The sequence below is a fragment of the Rhinopithecus bieti genome, unplaced genomic scaffold (genome assembly GCF_001698545.2).
Source record: "Rhinopithecus bieti isolate Rb0 unplaced genomic scaffold, ASM169854v2 scaffold_36004, whole genome shotgun sequence".
NCBI lineage: Eukaryota > Metazoa > Chordata > Mammalia > Primates > Cercopithecidae > Rhinopithecus > Rhinopithecus bieti.
This window is the reverse complement of record NW_016815976.1, coordinates 1,589,757-1,613,335: the sequence shown is the minus strand read 5'-3', so window position 1 is coordinate 1,613,335 and position 23,579 is coordinate 1,589,757. Positions and strand designations below refer to the sequence as shown.

Sequence of the window (23,579 nt, the reverse complement as noted above, 5' to 3'; positions counted from 1 at the left end):
GAGTGAATTCTAATAAATCCCTGCATAGATGGAGTGAAGATTTCGCTCTGAACAGAAGATGGGGTCAGAGGTTTAGAGAATGAAACATAAATTAGTTTCAGAGAAAGAGAGAGATGTAGAGAAAAACATGCATTGACAGCAACTTCTTTCTTATAAGAATTTCTAGGGCTGGTTATTTTCTTTAGGGATACACAAAATTAATTTTTCTAATTCCTCAACGAGTGAAGAGTGCTGACTTAGTGGCAACAAATCTATTCTCCAACTCATGGTTATTGTGGCCCAGAAACCTGAAAGTAATGCATATCATTTGAGCAGCATTTTCTAGTGGGCATCCGCCTGCCACGTCTTCACCACAAACCTGTGGGCAGGTGTTATTGCCTACCTTTTCCAAACGAGATAAATGAGGCTTCAAGTTAAATACCACGGCCCTAGCCTACCTCTCTCACTAGGAAGCTGCTTTCAAGGCAACATCAGCAGGTATGGCCACAATAACATGTTAATACCAGTTCAGAGGTTTTCAGTAGCTGCGTCGGGAAAACCCACTCCCACTCGGTGGTTAAGCTCACAGATCTGCTTCTATACTTGGCTCAGAATACATGCTTTGATGATAAAACAACTCATCTATTAGGAAGAGTCTTTGAACATCAGTTGCTTTTCTTGTTTCTTTAGGAAGCAAGTACTGCCCGCTTTTTGGGTAGTTTACATTTTCTGATTTTTAAAGGTTGCCAGAATGAAACTGGGAGGAAGAGGGACCTGGATTTGGCTGATGTTTGACCAGAGGTTGGCAAACTTTTTTTCTGGGAAGGACCAGATTGTAAATATCTGAGGCTTTATAGGTCATGCAGTCTCTGGCATAACTACTCAACTCTGCCACTGTAGAGTGGAGGCAGCCATAGACCTACATAAACAAATGGCCATGGCTGTTTGCCAATAAAATTTTATTTATAAAAACAGACAGTGGGCCACAGCTTGCCAACACCCCTGTGTTAGCCAGGTGGCATTCTTTCTGTTGCTTGGTGTGTTCTACCTCTGAGCAAGGTTTGCTGGGCCTATGTTCCATACTTCTCACAATCACCTATGAAGTAGCTCTTCCTCTCCCCATTTTATAGAAGATAGCAGAGGCTGAAAGAACTGGCTCAGAACCCCACAGCTTGTGAGTGGTATGAGGAGGCCATGTCCTCTGCCTTCTAGCCTGGTGTTCTTCCTTGCATCATGCCCCGTACTCTGCGTAATACAAAGACAGTGAGGCCTTTATACTGTGAAGAAACAGACGTGGGCGGGCAGGGTGGCTCATGCCTGTAATCCCAGCACTTTGGGAGGCTGAGGCGGGCAGATGATCTGAGGTCAGGAGTTCGAGACCAGCCTGGCCAACATGGTGAAACACTGTCTCTACTAAAAATACAAAAATTAGCTGGGCTTGGTGGCAGGCTCCTATAATCCCAGCTACTCGGGAGGCTGAGGCAGGAGAATCACTTGAACCTGGGAGGCGGAAGTTGCATTGAGCTGAAATTTCACCATTGAACTCCAGCCTAGGTGACAGAGCGAGACTTCATCTCAAAAAAAAATAATAATAATAATAATAATGTTACTCTTTCCTGTGTCCTGCACATTTCGGTGTGGAAAACAGTTCCCAAGGAAGTTCATAAAAAGATTCCCAGGCAGGGTCCAAATGGTCTTTCCTTCCAAAGTGAGCCTTTGGTCAGCAGGGAAGCATCAGGTCTGTCAGGCTTTGCCAGGGCACTCAGGTTTGGCTTTAGAATGCAAAGTATGCCCTGGCCTTCCAGACTAACTCACTGCCTTTTCCTTCTTTACCTACAGAAAGCCACTATTAGCCATGTCTCACCCGATAGCCTTTACCTGTTCCGAGTCCAGGCCGTGTGTCGGAACGACATGCGCAGCGACTTCAGCCAGACAATGCTGTTTCAAGGTAAGGCTGGCTTCCCCTCCTGTGGCCTGGGGTGCTCCTGAGACTCTCTCCCGATGCTTTCTGCTTCTTCCTGCTCAGGTGCTGGGGAAGAATACATGTGTAGCCAAAGAATCAGTGTAGGGTTTTAAAGTCTATGCGGGAAGCCCTAGTAATTTAGGCTTTTAGGCTGGAGGTTTTATAGGCAGAAGAGGGGAGAAAAAACAAAGCATTTTTGATTGTTTGTTTTATTGTTATTTTCCAACTGTTGAGAACCAAGTACTTGGGCCTTTCTCTCAGTCACTGTCCAGCGCTGTGACAGATCACAAAATCACCTCCAAGTTGTACCGTTGAATATCCTCTTTGTCTTTCTAACGTGATTCAGTTAGCTGGTCTCTCAAAAACTGCAGCCCAAAACAGCTACGCCTCACTCTTCTGACTTGCAAGCCACACAAACAAGCCCCTGCATGCAGGATCCTTGAGATTCCTGGATCTAGATAGATGGTCCTGATGATTTAGGGACTAATAGAAAGGTCCAGGGCCAGAACTAGGGTAAAGCAAGTGGGACATTTGCCTTTGCTCAAAATTTTAAGGGGCACCAAAAAAATTGAGTGATCAAGAGACATAACATTTTAATGGGATGTTTTTTAAAAGAAAATAGGCCAGGTGCGGTGGCTCATGCCTGTTATCCCAGCACTTTGGGAGGCTGAGGCGGGTGGATCACGACGTCAGGAGTTCGAGACCAGCCTGGCCAACATGGTGAAAACCCTGTCTCTACTAAAAAAACAAAAATTAGCTGGACGTGGTGGTGGGCACCTATAATCCCAGCTACTCGGATGACTGAGGCAGGAGAATCTCTTGAACCTGGAAGGCGGAGATTGCAGTGAGCCGAGATTGCACCACTGTACTCCAGGCTGGGCAACAAGCGTAAAACTCCATCTCAAAAAAATGAAAATAAAATAAAATAAATACAAAAATAAAAATAAAAGCAAAATTAATGTAAAAATCTCATGAATAAAATATCTGAATTTTAAGTAGAGATAAATAGGATACACTATGTCCTACTTGCCCTAACCTAATCCCAGTCCTGGTTCCAGTATTATTTAGGCAGCTACAGGCTATAGCCATGGGCCGTAGTTTGCTGATTTGGTTTGATGACCGGCCTTAAGACCAGCATGGAAGTAGGGACCGGGGTGCTGGACTCTGCTCTGCCAGCCTGAGGTCCTCTTGAATCATGTCCTTGACTTCTCGGGTATCTGTCAAATAAGAAACCCACACCAGGTTAACCAGGCCAGTGGTGAACCCTTTTTGAGTTATGGATCTGATGAAGGTTTGGACATTTTCCCTACAAAGTGCCAGAATTTTGCATACAACTGTGGGGGCCCAGTAAGGCATGTGAGTTGTGGACCAGCAGCAGCAGCAGCAAGATCTCCTGGAAGCCTCATTTGAGAAGTGCACATTCATGGGCCCCTCCCAGACCAACTGCATCAGAATCTTACCTGGGGGCGGGGGCCATTATCCAGGAATCTGAGCTTTCACAAGTTGGCCCTGATGGCCCTGGGAACTGGCAGGCACTGTAAGGGGTTCTGGAGTAAGGACCTCTGGTCTGAGTCCTGGCTGCCTCTTAGAAGCTGCGCAACTTTGAGAATGTTTTTTAACTGCTTGAACCTATAGTTTCTCAATCCAAAAAGTGGCAGTATCTGTAGTACCTACCTCACAGGGTCTTTGTAGAATGATGCGGGGTAATGTATGTTAACTCATTCACATAGTGCTAGTTACTGGCACCATGTATAAATCTCCCCCTTAGTATTAGTATATAAAAATAATAAACAATAAACCTAGGATTAGAAGCCCTCCAGCCTAGATTTCCTCCAAGGGTCCCTTCTGGCTTGAACATTTTCCATTTAGTATTTAAATATTCTTTGCTAATGTTCACATTGATCTCATCCTTCCATTTAAACTAATGGCAATGAGCATAGTTGCATTTTTTTCATAAATAAATCATGCTCCCTGTGTCCACCTTTCCCATGAACATATTGGTCTCTTTCCCTGTGTTGAGGAAGGACTGCAGGCTACGGCCAGGTCTGTGCTGGCCTAGGGGAGAAAGAAAGAAGCCAGACCGGGAGCTTGCTGAGGCCGGGGCCCTGGAACTTTGGACACATAAATCATGATTAGGCCTCCCATGTGCTCCTTCCAAGAGCCTAGAATCTGTAGAACTGCCTTACCTGATTAATAGGCCCCAGAGCCCCCTGGCTTCTGCCTGGACTTTGAAAAATTCAATGTTTATAATATAATGTAATTCAAAAAGGCCCTGTCAGCTAGTAAGTTCAAAGCATGGAATAGTTTGAATGTCTGATCACAATGACTTGCTGAAAATGGCCAGTGTCTCCTTGTCTACAGTCTTTCTTGGCTCAGAGGTGGACATGAGTTTACTCATTACATATATTTGTGTTTATCCCTCTATGTTGATAAGGGGGCAAGTTTTAAAATGGAAAGAAAAAAGATACCTCCTTTTTCAGAAAGATTAGGTTTCTCAATAATAAATTTAATCTGGCTTGGGAACATTAGGAAGCCACATGGAATATTTACCATATTATAGTAAATATAACACTATTTAGGTTATATGTAACATTACAATAAATATGTTTACCTTACTGTGGAAGATATAGCAATAATAATAGCAAGCAATATTTGTAGAATGGCTCACAGCGACAGAGCATTTTTACATAAGTTATTTCATCTGAACCTCACTTTATGGCAGCTGGTGCAGTAGGGGTTATTTTACAAACAGGAAAATGATGGCTTGGGTGCAGGTGACTTCAGAAAATCTCTGCTGCTAAGTTGAGTTGGGTTTTCTTATCGCAAAGCCCAATCACTAACACACAGCAATGGCCTACCCCAAAGAGTAAAAATTACCAAACACCCACAGTCTTCAACAAAAGGATGAAAATATTGATTAGATATTCAAAGCCTTTTTGCAGTTCTCAACAGTCATGGAAAATGGGGATTTAGAAGCTGCTGCTTTGAGCCACAGACCCATCCGTGGCAAAGCCCATGGATTCTCTCTCAGAATGGTTTTAAATAAATAAGTGCAATACATAGGAAAGGAATCAATTATATTCAATACAGTTGTCAAAATATTTTAAACACATTCGGGATATAATAATATGTGTGCTTTTTAAAAATAAGGTATTAAATGACAAGTGGTTGGTCTGTTAGCTCCAGTGATTTCTGAGTAGTGATGAACATCAATGATATTCCAAAATAGCTACAACAACTGTAAGGTAGTATGAAAATATCTGAGATTTCAGTCAGAGACAAAGCTGCAGGTCCTGTGAATGCAGTTGATATTGGCTGCCTACATGCATAGTGGAAAAAAGGGCACCATTAGCAGTGAGAGCTTAGAAAAATCCTGTTAGGCCCATGGACCCTAGGTTAAACTAAACTCCTGATATGAAAGGTCCTGTAGAAGCTTCTAGTCACCAGGGCTATCACTGACCCCAGTGGATATTGACCCCAGTGGAGATTGTTCAAGACCGGTGGAAAGCCACATGCTGATGGAGTGGCTGTTCAGTTTGTTGGCCTTAAGTAGAGCCCCTTTAAAAGGGCAGGTAAAGTAGTTCCTCCTGGGAACCTTTTTTCCTGTCTCAACTAGGGGAGGCATGCACGCCTGTCTGAAGCATACAGTATTGATCTTTGAGCAGCTCAGTGATCGTGGAAGTCTATATTTAGGCTGGGTGAGACCCTCGTTATTTGCTTTCTTTGCTGCCTTATTTGACCTGGGACCTAAAGGGTTATTTTATTTAGATGGGTCTGTTCCTCACATTTGTCTCTACACACATTTAACTTTCCAACTATGCAAAATGGATGTATCATCAGGTCAAGGTTGCAAACTCCAGCGCCCATGGGGCCAGGCAGGGGGCATGTACACATGAGGGGAGTGCCATCAGTGGGAAATCAGAGACCATGTGGCCAGCTAAAGGGGGTGATAGACACTCAGTCCCAGCTGAAAGGTGCCCTGCTGGAAGATGAGCCTAGTTTTGCCATTATTGTGAGTTTTCAGATAAGCAAGAGATTGAGAGCTTTAGAGAAAGCTACCATCTACAATTTTGGTGGCAAATTATTTTGTTTTGTCTTTATAAAAGTTTGCAGGCCAAACAAAAATGTATATGGGTCACTTGCCATTTCTGGTTTTGGTAAATATCATGCAGGTACAAGTGTTATTATTTTGGTAATTAGCATTTTCGCTAATCTCTCTGTATATAGGAAGCAGCTTTTCAGTTTACATAGCACTTTTGGTTTTTGAAAGAACCACATAGAAGCAGTTTGACGGGGTTTTTTAAAAGTCATGTTGTTTAGCATTATTTGCAGTAGCCAAAAGGTGAAAGCAACCCAAGTGTACATTGACTGATGAAGGCATAAACAAAACGTGCTATATACATACAATGGAATATTATTCACCCTCAAAAACGAAGGGCATTCTGACACATGCTGCAAGGTGGATCAAGCTTGAGGACGTTACGCTGAGTAAAATAAGTGAGGCACAAAAAGACAAATATGTATGATTCCACTTATATGAAGTATCCAGAGCAGTCAGATTCATAGAGAAAGTACCGTGGTGGTTGCCAGGATTGGGGGAAGGAAGAAACGGGTTCTTTAATGCAGATAGAGTTTCTATTTTGCAAGATGACAAAGTTCTGGAGATGGATAGAAGTAATGATTGTAAAACTGTGCGAACAACCTTAACACCACTCAACCATACACTTAAACATGGTTAAGATAGTAATTTTTTAAATTTAATTTTTATTTATTCATTTATTTATTTGTGAGATGAAGTCTTGCTCTGTAGCCAGGCTGGAGTGCAGTGTCGCTATCTTGGCTCACTGCAACCTCCGCCTCCCAGGTTCAAGCGATTGCCTCAGCCTCCCAAGTAGCTGGGACTATAGGTGCGCGCTACCACGCCTGGCTAATTTTTTGTATTTTAGTAGAGACGAGGTTTCACCATGTTGGCCAGGATGGTCTCGATCTCCTGACCTCGTGATCTGCCCACCTCGGCCTCCCAAAGTGCTGGGGTTACAGGCTCTTGAGCCACTGTGCCTGGCCATTTTTAAAAAATTTTAAGATGATAAATTCTGTCATGTATTTTACCATAATCTTAAAAAATTGTTTTCTAAGTTATATTGTTTAATAACATGTAGGAGAACAGAACTACAGGAAGAAATAAACACCAAAAAGGGTAATGTATGGTTAATATAAAATCATTGAACCATTTAAAACAATTGGCAATAGCTTACAGGATTTTAAAATATAAGTAGGAATAGAAATATAACAGTACACAAAAGGTAAGGTGGGCAAATAGAATTAAATTATCATAGAGTTCTTACATTTTTAACAAGTGGTGAAAGTACCAATTTAAGGTAAACAGTAATAAGTTAAGGATGGATAATTAGAATCACAAAAAAGATAAGAAATCATGACCAGAAAGATAGTAGAGGAGGAACAATGGTGTAATACGATAATTTAAATCAAGTTCAGATACAGGTAAAACTGACAGAGTCCAAATAGTGGCTAGCTTTGGGGGCAGAGGTGGATATTGACTAGATGCCAACACAGGTACACCTTTTCTCCAGCAAAGCACTGGCAAATGTCTTTATCTTACTATGGGGAGTGGTTACACAGGTGTTTACATATGTAAAATTCATTTAAGTATACACGTCTATCTTATGCATTTTACTAAATTTTTACCTCAATAAAACAGAAAACAATAGAAATTGAAAAATAATTTTTTAACTAATAGCTTAAGACAGGAGTCAGCATGCTACTATCCACAAACCAAATCTAGCTCTCTGCATGGTTTTGTATGACTCATAGGCCAAGAAGGGTTTTACATTTTTAAATGGTTGGAAAAAATCTACAGAATAATATTTTGACATGTGAAAATTATATGTAATTCAGATTTGTGTTCATGAGGAATGTCTTGTTAGAGCCACAAAAAAAAGTTTTATTGCTTAAATGTGATTTCTTTATTTCTCAGCTAATACCACTCGAATATTCCAAGGGACCAGAATAGTGAAAACGGGAGTGGTAAGTAGAGAATGGGAAGTTGCTTTGTCGGGGCTGTTAATTTGCTTGCAGTTAAAACTGTCACCACGAGGTGGCAGTATAATGTTGTTAAACTGCTCGATGTAAAGCGGTTATGGTAGAGAAAAAATTACATTATTCACTTTTTATAATTCAATACCTTACAAGCTGTGCAACAGTGTTAGGTGGTTATATTGTATAATTTTGTGAAGGTAAAATTTTCATATTTTAGTTACGATTTGTGGGATCAGACGATGCAGGACCACAAAGGGGTTAAATCTGTTCCAACCCTTTCATTTGACATATACTCAAATTCAGAGGTTGTCATTTGCCTAAAGTTATATGGATCTGAAAATTTCTGGAACCAGAATTAATATCTTAGTTTCCCCAACTCTGGTTCGTATAATGAATGATTAAAATACTAATCACAGCCGTGGTGATAATAATAATAGCCTAAAATTCACTAAACTCTTCCTGGGTTTCAGGCACGGACTATTTTATTTACTTCTCCAGGCAGCCCACAAGGTCAGTGTTACTGTTATTCCTGTTTTACAGATTAGGAAACCGAGGCTCAGTGAGTTAAAGTAATGTGTCCAGCATCACCCAGAGGGCAAGCTAAAATTAGACTAATAGCTCAGAGCAGCACTTCTTGTTTTCCTGAGATACCTTATGTGAGTAAAACCCCCAGATTTGAGCCCCAATTTAGTATGGTGCTAAGAACGAGCCGAGTCTTGGACCCAGGCAACCCTGCATTTGTGCCTTCTTAACATCTCTGTGTCTCCGTTTCCTAACCTGCAAAATGAGGTGATGATCATGCCTGCCTCCAGAGTAGCATGGGAAGCCCTGGCACACAGTTGGCATTTGTTAATTGGAATTCTTGTTATTGTTGTTGATGTTGTCATCTGTATGGGCTCAGATTTTCCCATGGATAAACTTAGAAGCTGAAAGGTACAGTGACTCTGCAGTGCCCAACATGGAGATGCAGAGATGTCAACCAGTGCCCAGAGCATACAGTGCAGAGCATGGCTCCTGCCTCTGACCCTGTCATTGCAGACCTGGGCAGGCTGCTTTCCCTCCTTGTCCACCCACTTCCTCACTGGGAGACAGTGGGGTTGGACTGGATCACCCAGTATTTTTCCAGACCTAGAGCTGAGTATCTCCTCAAGTGTTGGTGATATACATAAAATCAAAGGTCTTCTGCCTCTCGTCACCCCAAGAACAGATGGCCATCTGATTTTTCCAATTCATGACTTCTTTGTTGTGTAAGTCAGCTTTAACACTACTCACTTTTTTTGGCACTCAGCCTCATCTTGGGTAGTATCAGTGAAAAGCTGAGTCTGATTCACTAGTTATGTTTTTTCACATGTTCACAATTATTGTAAAACCATTAAAATAAAAGTTGATTACCCATGGACCACCTAATGTCAACTTTATGCCATACACTGGAAAACTCCATAGCATAGATGAGTAAAATCCTCAGAGGATGACAACCAGGGCCTCATTCCCAATGTTAATTACTAATGCTTCTCTGCTTTTTCTTCTTTTGCCTCTTTTCCACCCTTGCCGGGTAATCCTTCCCAGCCTACAGCGTCTCCTGCCTCTTCAGCCGACATGGCCCCCATCAGCTCGGGGTCTTCTACCTGGACGTCCTCTGGCATCCCATTCTCATTTGTTTCCATGGCAACTGGGATGGGCCCCTCCTCCAGTGGCAGCCAGGCCACAGTGGCCTCGGTGGTCACCAGCACGCTCCTCGCCGGCCTGGGGTTCAGCGGTGGTGGCATCTCCTCTTTCCCCAGCACCGTGTGGCCCACACGCCTCCCGACAGCCGCCTCAGCCAGCAAGCAGGCGGCTAGGCCAGTCCTCGCCACCACAGAGGCCTTGGCTTCTCCAGGGCCAGATGGTGATTCATCACCAACCAAGGACAGCGAGGGCACGGAGGAAGGAGAGAAGGATGAGAAAAGTGAGAGTGAGGATGGGGAGCGGGAGCACGAGGAGGATGGAGAGAAGGACTCCGAAAAGAAGGAGAAGAGTGGGGTGACCCACGCTGCCGAGGAGCGGAACCAGACGGAGCCCAGCCCCACACCCTCGTCTCCCAACAGGACTGCCGAGGGGGGACATCATACTATACCTGGGCATGAGCAGGACCACACTGCCATCCCCACAGACCAGACAGGCGGAAGGAGGGATGCCGGCCAAGGCCCGGACCCCGATGCGGTCACCTCCACCAAAGTGCCCCCCACCGCCACAGAGGAGCAGTATGCAGGGAGTGATTCCAAGAGGCCCGAAATGCCATCTAAAAAGCCTGTGTCCCACGGGGACCGATTTTCTGAAGACACCAGATTTATCACTGTTAATCCAGGTAAGTGGCGCAGGTCCTCTTTGAGGGTTTCTGCTGCTGTGAACAGTCATACCCTTTTTCACAAAACTGAGAGTAGAAGGTGAAGCTTCAGAAAGTACTTCATATGCTTAGAACCATGTATGTCCATCATAGGAAAGGTGCGCATGTGTGAATGTGTGAATGTGTGTCCCTATTTACTCCAAAAGCCTACTCTCTTATGCTGGAGAAAGTCTTTCTTTGATGTTTGTTTTCTTGCCTCAGAATAACTCAAGGGACTTCAACCAGGCAATGATATAAATGAATTAAAAAAGCCATTGATCTTAAGACGTTTATTTATTAAGATTTCATTCCATATTCATTATATAATGTATCTATAAATGGCTAGTTTGCTGCCAGGGACTGGGCAGGGTGCTGTCCCAGGGGAGCCTGGTCCCTGACTAGAAAGTTTAAAGGGGAAGGCAGACAGATGACAGCAGCTAGCTGGAGCGCGTGCCCGAAGTGAGGTAACAGGAACATTAGAAAGCCAGCAAGCTAGATGGTGGTTAATCGGCAAGCTAGATGGTTAACTGGCAACCTGGAAAAGCTAGCTAACTGAAGTTTTCAACTGTGAAATGGTAATAGAAGAAATAAACAGGATGCTGTCCAAGAGAATTACGGAGAGGATAGGGGCCTACCTTAACTAAGAAAGGCCACTCTGGATAAGTGACATGTTCATGGAAATCTACAGAATGAAAGGCTTCAGCTTGGGGAGAGCCCATGGTCCTTGCCCAAGAAATACGGCCCTCTCTCCCCAGAGCTCCCATTGCTGTGGGAATGAGCCAGTGTATAGACAGTGAGGCCAAGGCATGAGATCCTCATCTTACCCCTCCTGGTGGCAATTCTGTTGCTCTATCATATGCTCAAATCTTAATGAACCATCCTGATAGTTTCTGCAAGGGAGCCATAAGCATGAGGAGTTGTTATTGTTGTGAGGGCTTTTCTTAATAAGAAATTCTTCATTTTGCCAGACTACAAGATGTTTAGCAACAATTTTTTTTGCGTCTAAGCTGTTGTGGAGTTATAAGAGTGCAAAAAAAAAAAGCAACTGGTAAATATTTATTTGCTTTTGCACTTGTAAACATTAAAATTCATCTAAAGCTGAGATCTCGTATGTTAAGATACAACTTAGAATAAATTTTCATGTTTTGAATTACTTTCCTCTTAAAGCTAGTATGAACTAATTTTTTGAAGTGGAGGTCTCCTGTGGGTATTGCTCCCTTTTGCTGTGATTTGGGGAAAGGTGCAGAGTAGCCTTTTGTGGAACTGAGTGAAGGAAATATGGGGCCACTTGGGAAGCTGTTTCTGTATGAACAGTGACATTCCCTCTAGAAATTACTTTGAAAAAGTTGAATTTCTTGCATTTGAAGAAACTGAAGAAACATGTATGGAATGCCCACTGTATAAGAGGCACCAAGCTAGGCTTTGGGAGTAGAACATAGGTCAACACAGACTTTTCTTCTCTTGGGGTTTGCGTTCTGGTAGGGGAGCTTGAGAATATGCCAGTAAACAAATACATACCCTTAAGTAACCTTAATTGCTGCGGTTGGGGAGTGGAGGGACAGTAGCTTTGAGTGGTCAAGGATGACCTCTGAGCAGAGATCCAAGTGGTAGGAAGGAGCTAGCCATGCAAAGATCCAGGGAGGGGAATTCTGAGCTGCAGGAACAGCAGGTCCAGGGACCTTACAGTGGGGAATTAATTTGGATTAGTTGAGGAGCTATCAGGCCAGTGTGATTAGACCAGAGAGAGGGGGAGAGAAGGGGGGATGGATTTAGAGATTGATGGAGGTGCTCTGGAAAGGTACTCATTGACCACGCTGAGGATTTCGTTCTACTAGAAATGAGCCACCACTGGTAGATTTCAGCTGCAGCATTACTTGATTGATTTTTTGAAAGACCACTCAGGCCTCTGCATGATGATATAGGAAGGCAGTAATGGATGATAGAAGACCATTTAGGAGGCAGTAGTAATGGTGGCTTGGACCAGTGTGTTTTCTACAAAGACAGGTGGTGGACTTGGAATTGATTTTCAAGCTTGAGTGTTCAGCCTCTGGACTATGGACTCTGGCAAAGTAGCATTCTCAGCCTGCTCCTCTTAAGACATTTGTTTGACCACATTCCTGAAAAATATGGCTGCTGAGAGTTTAGGCTGGGAGTATTTACAGTTTGAGAGATGGGAGAGAGGCAGGGACTGGGACCGCCCCAGGTAAGTAGAAATGAGTTCTTGCCATTGGAGTCAGGTTCCAGATTCCAGAGACAGGGGAGAAGAAACGGATGGTAAACTTTGGGGGCTCCCTACTCCAGGTATGAGGTGTGTTGGTCCTCAGCTTCCACCCTACAGAAATCTGAGAACATCTACAATCTTGGCAGAGTGGCTTTGGGAGTCAGATCAACCCAGTCGGCTCTGTCCCTTATCCACTCGGGGTCCTCAGGTGAGTCTTAGTCCTGTGTACTCATTTGCCAAGTGGAGCTAATGATCATGCTTAATGCCGAAGGTGGTGTGGCTGTGGAGACCCCCTCGCTGTCACTGACAAATAGGAGCTGTCAGCAGGCCAGTTGCCACACAATGATGGTGACTGTGAGGAGGCCCCCCATAGCCTTTTCCTTTGCTCTCGTCTGTGGACATTAAAGCTATTGGTCCCCAAGTAGCTGCCATTAAAAATGACCTCCAGATGGCCGGGTGCCGTGGCTCACTCCTGTAGTCCCAGGACTTTGGGAGGCCAAGGAGGGTGGATCGCTTAAATCCAGAAGTTCATGATCAGCCTGGGCAACATGGTGAAACTGCGTCTCTAGAAAAAATACAACAATTAGTAGGGCATAGTGGCTTATGCCTGTAGTCTAGCCACTTAGGAGGCTGAGGTGGGAGATCACTTCCACCTGGAAGGCAGAGGATGCAGTGAGAGGATCACGCCACTGCACTGCAGCCTGTATGACAGAGCAAGACTGTCTCCAAAAAAAAAAAAAAAAAAAGACCTCCTCCTGAAACTCAACACTGGTAAATCAGAGCTTTCCCTTATCACCTTCAGCTCAGTAAGAAGGTCCACTTCTTCTGAAAGCTAAAAAAACTTCCTTCAGAATTTCAAGCAATTCAAATCTAAAAATGGTGGTGATGATTGTTTAAGGCAGAGATAAGCAAACTTTTTCAGCTAGGGGCCAGAGAGTAAATATTTTTCAGTTTTGCAGGCCACAGGTCTCTGTTGCGGCTACTTAATTCTGCCTTGTAGCACAAAAGCCACCATAGACAATACACAGCTGAGAGGATGTGATAGTATTTCAATTAAAACTTTGTTTGCAGAAACAGGCAGTTGGTCTGATATGGTGCACAGTCTGTCATTTGCCAATCCCTGGTTTACGCAGAAATATGCATGTGCCTGTCGATTAGTAAAGGATGTGAGTGACCTGAGGGTAAAACAAGCAAACCCCACGTCAGTCAATGATCCTTAAGGTCTTGCTTCACTTCCATTCACCCTGTCCTTTGTTCTGTCTGCCTTCTCCAGTATGGTATTTATTTTTTAATGAAATCACCATCATTTCAATGTTAGTGATTTATTTTAAGGACTTTGTGTGTACATTTGCTTTAAATCTGTTCCACATTTATTTTTTCTTCATATTAAGAAAAAACAATTACTTTAATCAATACCTGGTCTCTGAAAAGAGTGATAATGTGTAAAGTTACACACTGTTATATTTTTATGAGTGTCTCCAAAAGGCTTGTTTAAATTCCTTTGGTGTTTCATAACATCTTTTTAAGTCCTGTGAGTACTGGCTTTAATATATTATCTCGCAGGGAAGAAGAAAGGAATCCTTCTATAGAAGAAGTGGCAAACCCAGACACCTACAGAAACCAGTTAATACTGGTTGATGAGAAACAAGGACCAGGTGTTAGACATTAGGGAGTGGTAAGGACTACAGCAAATTAAAGAGCACATGACCTTTCTAAAGAGGGCCAACTCGCTCAGCTCCCACAGATTGCTGCCAGTGAGACTGCCTGATGAGCCAGAAATCCAGGTTTTTGTGCAGAACCACCCAACTTTCAAGTAAGCTCACATTTTTAAAACAGTTTCTCCTTTTTAAAAATGTAGGCCAAACTAAACCCATCCCTGGGCCAAGTAGGAACCGCTGGTGCTCAACCTCTACTAGAGTGTTGATTGCTAGAGTTTCAACTTCCCTGGAAGCCTTTCAGAAGGCTTGAAGGCCTATGTGTACTCCCTCCCTCTCACCAGGCTTTTTCCTAGCGTTTCTTTAGTGCAAAGCCCTCAGCTGGATGTCTGCTACATGGAAATCCAGCATGTGGTCCCACCCTCAGGAGCCGCAGCCTGAACCCAGAAGCCAGTTAATGCAATGAAATGTTCTTGGGGGCACTGTGCAGTACAGCATACCCTACAAACACATTTCAGAGTGGGCATCATCTACAAATTCATCATTTGGTGCTGGGATTCTCCATTTTTGTTTCCTTAAATTAGGGAAACCCTTTTTTCAGATTGAATCTTGCTCAGAACCCCAGTGTGTGAACACTCAGTGCTGAAGGTTTACTAACTGCCTCTTCTGGCTCAACCCTGAGTCAGGTGCCAAGGGGACAGTCCACTTCAGGGGTCGGCATACCACAGCCAGCAGGCCACATCCATCCCCTGGCCTGCATTTGCATGGCCCATGAGCTAAGAGTGGACACAGCTGGGCAGTGGCTCTGGGCTGCTGTTCTGCTTTGAGACAGAGTGGAGGGTGCAAAGCTGCAGCCACTCTGCTCCTTTGGGCAAACCATGAGGCACCTCTTTGGAACTCTCAAGCACTAAGGAACCCAATGTGAAAACCTTTAATTACAGAAATAATAACAGCATCACCAGTGAACATTTGTGCTAGCTCTGCCTGTGCAGAAGGCCAGCTGAGTATGTCACTGATCCTAGAGTACTCCCATGAATGTCATGCTTTGTTGCCGTCATGCCGGTGAGGGAAGGAGGCTCAGATGAAGGAACGTGCCCAGAACCACACGGCCCGTAGCAAGACAAAGCCCAAACATGGGCTCTAACTCTGTAATCCTGGGGGATCCTCCCCACGTGGTGCTGGCTTTGGCACCGGTTCCCAGAATTAGCAATGCCAGATGATTTCAGATGCAGTATTAATTGTTAAGTGAATATTTTAATGTGTGCCTTTAAAAAGAGACCAACTTTCCATTTGTGACAGTGGTTCTCAACCGGAGGCAATTCTGTCCTTCTCCCTAGGAATATTTGGGAGCATCTGGAGACATTTGTAGTTGTCATAACTGGCACTGGGGTGCTACTTGGTGTCTCGTGGGTAGAGGCCAGGGCTGTTGCTAAACGTCATATGGTGCACAGGACAGCTCCACAACAAGGAACCATCTGGTCAAAAATGTCATTAATGCCAAGGCCGAGAACCCCTGATTTATAGTATTCATGTAAAGTTTCCTTTTTGAAGAAGTTTATTTGAGGACAAATAGAGTAGTAATTTAAAGACAAAGTACCAGTACAGGTTCATGCAGATTGGGCAGAAACCATGACTGCAGTACCCAGCTGTCTAGGGATTGGGAGCAGTACAGCATGCTTTATTTAAAATTAGTTGTATCCGGCACTTGTACGGACTATCAGAAGTAGTTTTCAGCCAGGGCTAGTTTTGCTGATCAGGTTTCTTTCTAGAGAAGTGTTTTCTTTATAATTCTGCCCACCCCCGTCCTGATCTGTCATCTTCCTGGCATGTCCACGGGAATGAGCTCAGGGTAGGCTGAAGGGGTTACTCAGCTGCCAGTACGGTTTAGTTTCTTCTCAGAAAGTATCTGGGTCCTTGGAGTTTCTATTGCCTACTGAACAATCTTTGAATTAAGACAGATGGTAAATCTCATGGTATGGAAAACCAGACCCCACCAAGAACAGTTAGATTTCCAGAGAGGTTGGAGTCAAGAATTCAGGTTGCAGCAGGTGGCATAGTTGGTGTAAGATTGGTGTACAGCTTCTGTCTGTGACTGATTTCAAAACCACATACTTTTGCAACCAACTGTCAGTGGTGGCGGTCTGGTAGGATAGGACTTGCCATCTTTTAGGGGCTTGGAATTAAATTAGGATTTATCAAATGCCTCCCCACTTTCCCAACACCTAATTGAAACAGAGATGACAGACCATCATTTTGATTGTTTGAGTCTGGTGAATTAAGCTCTGCGTGAAATGGTAAGGGAGCACTTATTCACAGGAACTCTTGGCAGTGATATAAATGGAAACGAATGATGCTCTAATCCTGCCCACACGTGTTAACACAGAGCCAGTGTCCTGTTGCAGGAGAACATATTTATTTGTAACTGATGAACAATCATTTCTCTGCAGCAGTGGTTTGGGTAACGTCAGGGCTCCAGAAAAATAAAAGGCCAATTTTGTGGCCCTGTAAAAACAGCAGCCACCTTATCATTTCACACCTGTTAGAATGGTTTCTATCAAAAATATAGAAAATAAGTGTTGGCAGAAATGTGGAAAGAAGGGAACCCTTTGTGCACTGTTGGTGGGAATGTAAAATGTGCAGCCACTGTGGAAAATAGTATGATAGTTCCTTAAAAAAGTAAAAACAGAATTATCATATGATTTAGCAATTCTGCTTCTGGATATACAGTTGATCCTTGAAAAACAGTCTTGAACTGCTTGTATCCACTTATACATGAGTTTTCATCTGTCTCTGCCACTCCTGAGAGAGCAAGACCAACCCCTCCTCATTCTCCCCTCATCAGCCTACTCAAAGTGAAGATGATGGGAATGAAGACCTTTATGATGACCCACTTCCACTTAATGAATAGTAAATATAAATATTTTCTCTTCCTTACAATTTTCTTTATAGCATTTTCTTTTTTCTAGCTTACTTTATTGTAAGAATATAGCATATAATACAAATAATGTACAAATATGTGTTAATTGACTATTTATGTTATTAGTGAGGCTTCCAGTCAACAGTAGGCTATTAGCAGGAAAGTTTTTGGAGACTCAAAAGTTATACATGAATTTCTGACTATTCAGGGATTAGCACCCCTAACACCTGTGTTGTTGATGGGTTAACTCTGTGGCCAAAGGATTGAAAGCAGGATCTCAAAGAGATATTTGTAGACCCATGTCCATGGCAACATCATCGACAATAGCCAAGAGGTGGAAGCAGCCCAAGTGTTCATCAATGGGTGAATGGAGAAACAAAATGTGGCATAGAGTACATACAGTGAAATCACTACTCAGCCTTTAAAAGGAACGAAATCCTGTCACATGCTACAACATGGATGAACCTTGAGGACATTATGCTAAGTGCAATGAGCCAGTCACAAAAAGACGAATTCCACCTATCTAAGATACCTAGCATAGTCAAACTCAAAGAAACAAAATAGAATGGTGGTTGCCAGAGGCTGATGAAAGGAGAAATGGGGAGTTGTTTAATGGATATAGAGTTTCTGTTTTGCAAGAGGAAAAAGTTCTGGAGATCAGTTGCACAACAGTGTAAATATACTCAACATCACTGAATGGGACACTTATAAATGGTAAATTTTGTGTTATGTGTTTTTTACCACTTTTTTTTTTTAAGCAGCCACCTTAATTCACAGATATTGGGAGGTTTTTAATGAGTGGTATGGTTCAGAACAAATATGGTGAAATTCCCCACAATGGAAACAGGCTATAAATTTATGAGTATGCAGATCGTCCTTCTCTTTATCTTCCTTGCAAATTAAAGAATCTTGCTCTTCCCTACTCCTGATAGAGGCCTCTTGGATCCAAGCTAGTTTTAGTCTTGACACCAGAGGGGTTCTTGTCCTGTAGCAGAAGTTGAGCCCTTACTGGAGGGTAGGAGGCATTTCAGATGGGTCCATCTGATGTATTGCTGCCGGTAGCATTTATAGTACATTGTACTCCGTTTTTATTTGCTTCTACTGGGATGAGAGCCAAGCCAGTAAAAGGCAAACAGCATTAATTCAGTGATGACATATGCCACTGAAAACTGTTTTCTTTTCTTTTTTTTTTTTTTATTTTTTTTAAAAAGCAGAATGGAGGCACTTTACTCAGATTCTGCTGGGTGCTGAAATAAAGACGGAGAGAAAGAAAGGCTGTGGGGAGGTTGTTAACCTTACCTTCCTCCTGCATATGCTCAGAGAGGGTTCATTAGCATTTTGCTCCAAGTTTCACGGGGAAGACATTTCGGGAGCAGGCTCATTCTTTGAGTCTGGGCTCTAGCTGGCCTCACATCACCCTCTGAGTAGCTGTTCACCTGCACATCACATCCACTGGGGGAGTACTGGGCATCAGTTGATACTCCTTTCCCCATTGTCATCTTCTACACAGATCCAAATGCACTGAGAATGGACTATGTTATATGGGCAGAGCAACAGCATGGTTAGTTTCTAATTGGCCTAAAATAAAATCTCTTCAAAAATAAACAGAATTGGAAAAAGCTGCTTTGTACAGAAAGAGCCTCTTCTCTTGAGCCAGGTTAGTGGTATCAGGATCGTGGTAAGTTTATTAAACCATGATTTTTACTTTTGATTTTGAGGCCTTTTTAAAAAAGACCTGAGTTAGTGTTGTTCTGCAGACTCACTGGGTCAGAGTGCCATCTTGCAAACTGAAACTAGGCTGGCCAGAGTGAGCTGACAATGGGAGTTGGGGGTGAGGAGAGCTGGTCTGGTGTGACATTAAGGAGTAGTGACAACTGTGGCAAGCCAGTGAGACATACCCTGTCTGAAGGGAGTGTGCTGCTTGATTCCAACTGACGTTTGCCATGTAGGAATTCAGGCTTTTGTTGCCAACCTTGAACATTTCCAGTGGAAGCTACCATTGCTGATTTTTATCTGAATTTCTTTGCTTATTAAATGTTGGTAGCTACCTCCCAATTAAAAAATAATTACTGGGAAGGGGTGTCAAACCAGAGTAGCCAGTTCATAACCCATGTCAGGTAGGAATCGAAGGGCTAGTCCTTCTGGGAAAACTACATCATCTGGATGAACGAGAGATGGAGGTGAGGAGGAGCTCTGTTAACCCAGAGGTCCTGTCCTTATCTTGGTGTCACAATTTAGGCATCATGGAGGGAAGCAAACCCCCAGTAGCTGGGCAGCTCAGTTCCGCTGGACCCTTCAGGAGGCAGCTAGGTCACCAGCAAAGCTCTGCATAAAAGTGTGCTGCTCCTGACAGATGGGAGTGTCTAGTGTTACTATACTGTCAGCATTGTTGCTTGGCTCCATTGAAGGAAAGAAAAGAATGAACATTTCTTGGGCACCCCCTGTGTCAGGCACTGTGCTTGGTGCCTGACTGATCCAGAGCACCTTCATAAGCAGGCAGCCTGTGCTCAGAAGGGCCTATGCTTGCCTTCATACTCTCTCATACTCTACTGTCACCTTCTCAAAACTCTTTAATAACTTTTGAATGGGCCCCATGATTTCATTTTGCATTTGGTCCTATACGTTATGTAGCCATAACTTACACAGTGTGTTTTCACACAGACGATCTTTTTTCATCCTCAGGACTCCCAAGAGGTGAGTGTTATCATTTGTCTCCCTTTGATACAGGAGTGAACAGACACTCAGAGATGGGCAGTCATTTACCCAAAGCTACATAGCTGGAAAGGCCTAAGTCAGAATTTGTACTGAGGTCTGCCTGAGTCCGGGGTGCAGAATTGCCACCTTGCGGCATGCTGCTGTGGTTGTACTGAAAGGCCTACGGCATGTTCTGGTCTCTGGAGGCCTAGGCTTGGGGAATTTTAGCCTCATGGATTGTCGGTGTCTGAGGGCATATTATGAGATGGGTGTATACTCAGTGCCACACTTTATGTGTTCTAGTAGTCCTAGCAGCTTGCTGTTTTATTAGGGCCACAAATTGAGTCAGGGAGCAGGACAGGTATTTCTTCTGAAGGACACAGCAAGAAGTACAGGGGCCATGCACAGTGGCTCATACCAATAATCCCAGCACTTTCAGTGGGGGTTGAGGCAGGAGAATCCCTTGAGCCCAGAAGTTTGAGACCAGCCTGGGCAACATATCAAGAAAGTGTCTCTACCAAAAAAAAAAGGGAAGAAAAGAAGTATGATACAGTCTAGTCTCAGGGCAAACTGAGATTCTAGCTCTTTATCAGCAATCTCATCATAGGCAGCCCTTTGTGCTGATACCCAGCACATCTGAAGTTCTGTATGACTGCCACTTATACACTCAGATGTTACAGACAGGAGTCAGATTCAGCAAACACCAGTGTGCATTCACCATCTCCTGCTATGGTGTGAGGGTGCTGAGGAAGAGAGTGGTGGTGATGATAATGATGCTGCTGCTAGGATGGTGGCTGGTGATGGTGTTGCCAAAGTTGGGGTGGTGGTGATGACAATTATCACAATAGTTAACATTAAACAGGTGCCAGGCAACATTCTAAGTGTTTTGTATGCAAAACTCAATCTTCATCCCACCACAATGCCGTATGCAACATTATTACTTCCATTTACAGAGGAGGAGACTGAGGCACAGCGAGGTTAGGTCAGTTGCCCAAAGTTGCAAAGCTAGTAGGAGGCAGAGCTTTGTAACTGTTCTTCCATACATAGATGGAAATCAGCCCTGCCTTTGGGGACCTAGAGTCACAAAAGAGCGATTATAATTGAGTGTGATGTGTGCAGTAAGAGTAACACAAGATGATGATGGTGGTGGTGGTACTTGGCATTTGCTTGATGCCAGGCACACCTCTAGGTGCTTACATGTACCTTCTCATTGAATTCCCCAACAGTCCTATGAAGTAGGCTCTTTTTATCCCATTTTATAGATGAAGAACTCCATGCCCAAACTGGTTTAAGTTATTGGTTAAAAGTTACACAGAAAATGGCAGAACCAGGATTTGAACCTATAATCTCTGCTCTGCCCTTAAGAGATAGTGCAAACTGGCAGCTTCTGGAAGCCTCACAGAGAAGGCAGCATTTGAACCAGGATCCGAAGGATCAATAAGATGAATTCTGGCATCAGGAAAGGAAAGGTACTCCCTACAGTAGGAATGGGAGGGGCAAAGACAGAGAGGTGGGACCATGGCCCAGCATGGTCACTGACTGGGTGAGTGTAGCTGGAACAGCAGGAGATGATGCTGGTTTGGGGATGGAAGGCCCTGTTCCTAAAGAGCCTAGCTTTCCCCACTCAGGGGTATCCTGGGGGCCATGAGGGGCTACTTAGGAAAGTGACAGGAGCAGATTTCACTTGATCACCTGGAGACGGAATCCAATTCTAGGTTCCTGGCACCAGGAAGACAAAGCAGTACTGTGAATTTGAAAATGAAATCAACTTTATCATGCCCCACATGGAAATTCAGTCACACTCTTATTTTGCTTGGTTTTATGTAAAAGACCCAATCCAATGAAACTGCTTGCCATTAGTCAAGGTCAGAGTGAAACTTGTCAGAAAAACTTCCTCAAGTCTCTCACTGACACTACAAGTTATTGCCAACCTGAGAGCTCCTCCATAGAAACTGCCATTTGGAGACTGTCCACAGTGGGATTTCAGATAGGCTCCAACCCCCTACCGGAATCCCCCCTCCAACCCTGTCCCCCGGCCAATTATTACACACTTTCACGAAATGTTAGAGGGAGAAATGACCCCATTGTGGAAATCAAGTTTGAGACCAGTTCTGACCTGGGCTGTGACTCAAGAGCCTTGTCTTCTGGACCTTTATTCTCTATGCTGTTGGTTCTCACTTTTTCTGGGTCCTGGACCCCTCTCAGAATCCAGTGAAAACTGAACACTCACCCTGTAGAGGAGGAGAGGGGGACAGACATCACCAAGAGAGAGATGCCCCTGTGGCTTCAGGGACTATATAACATACCACTGATCCACACAACCAGATGGTCACTCCCTAACCCCTTCCCAAGGCCAAGAAATTCTGGAGTGGTCACTTTTCACTGGTTTTAGAATGGCTGAAATATGCCAGGCGTGGTGGCTCACGCCTATAATCCCAGCACTTTGGGAGGCTGAGGTGGAAGGATCACTTGAGGTCAGGAGTTCGAGGGCAGCCTGGGCAACATGGTGAAACCTTGTCTCTACTAAAAATACAAAAATTGGCTGGGCGTGGTGGCGCATGCCTGTAATTCCAGGTACTTGGAGGGCTACAGTGGGAGGATCGCTTGAGCCTGGGAGGCGGAGGTTGCAGTGAGCCGAGATCATGCACTCCAGCCTGGGTGACAGAGTGAGACCCTGTTTCAAAAAAGAAAAAAAAAAAAAAAATGATAGAAATACCACAGAGGTGGTATTGCCAGTGATTGTTGAGGGATATAAGTGTGAGGGACTATTTTGGCCAAGAGTTCCTTTCTGTGGTTTGGGATGAATAGGACATGGAGTTTTCATTCTTTGTAGCAGCATAGGCAAGAATCCTGTTCTGTAAGGAGCGAGGAGAGGAATAAGACTCTGAGAGTCCCTCGTGTACCCAAAGGCTTCCCAGAGTGGATACTGATTTTAACTGAACATGTGGCCTATAGCGTCAACCCTCCCAACATTGTTTTCCATTAACAGGACTTCCAAGTCTTTGAGATCCCCCCACCACCAGCCAGATAATTGCCTGGCTGGGCTGCCCCCTTCTGGGGGCCCCACAAAATTCTTATTTGCAACTCTGGTTTCTCTGGCCAGCCACCAGAGCTTTGCAATAAAAGCATTATGTTGATGGAGAGAAGGCATGCCTGATCTTTGTCTGCTTCAGCTTAAAACCCTGCAGTAGTATCTACTGCCCTTAGGACTAAAATCAGTTTCTTTATTTTAGCCTAAAAGGCCCTGGCTTCATCTGCCTTCCAATTCCCCATCTGGGTCCCCTTCCTTCTCATTCTTGTACTCCCACTGATTTGATGGTCTCCGTCCAGAACACCCTTCTTCCCCAACTCTCTGCCTAACTAACTCCCCTTCATCCTTCAACACTTGCCTTCGTTGGGGAACTCATGGAGACCTGGGCTTGGAGAGCTATTCCTCTATGGCCCCCTGTGCATCCCCTGGTGCCACATTCATTGTATTATTACTTGTGGTTGTGCCCGTGTCTCCCCATTTAAGATTCTTCCCCATGGGCACAGCAGTGCTACTGTCTGATGTACTGCTGTGTCCCCATCCTCTTGCACCAGGCCTGTGCATAGTAGGGGCTTGGTAAGAATCTATCCTATCTAATGAAAAAATGGAGCAGAGGGTTAAGAAAATGGACAGGCACAGCTAGGAAGGCACTTTATAAATGGCAAAGTGCTCTGTGGTGGTTTTTAATCAGAGTGTGCTGCAC

The 23,579-nt window shown here is 44.0% G+C and overlaps 1 protein-coding gene across 5 annotated transcripts in view; it reads left to right on the top strand.

The window, feature by feature from the left end:
* Positions 1-23,579, top strand: part of PTPRG (protein tyrosine phosphatase receptor type G) — a 747,615-nt gene that overhangs the window by 643,520 nt on the left and 80,516 nt on the right. For all 5 annotated transcript variants that reach the window (XM_017854227.1, XM_017854230.1, XM_017854229.1 and 2 more), the window contains 3 exons: positions 1,819-1,927; positions 7,938-7,987; positions 9,566-10,343. In XM_017854227.1, the coding sequence (XP_017709716.1) occupies positions 1,819-1,927; positions 7,938-7,987; positions 9,566-10,343 (937 nt within the window). The remainder of the gene's footprint in view (positions 1-1,818; positions 1,928-7,937; positions 7,988-9,565; positions 10,344-23,579) is intronic.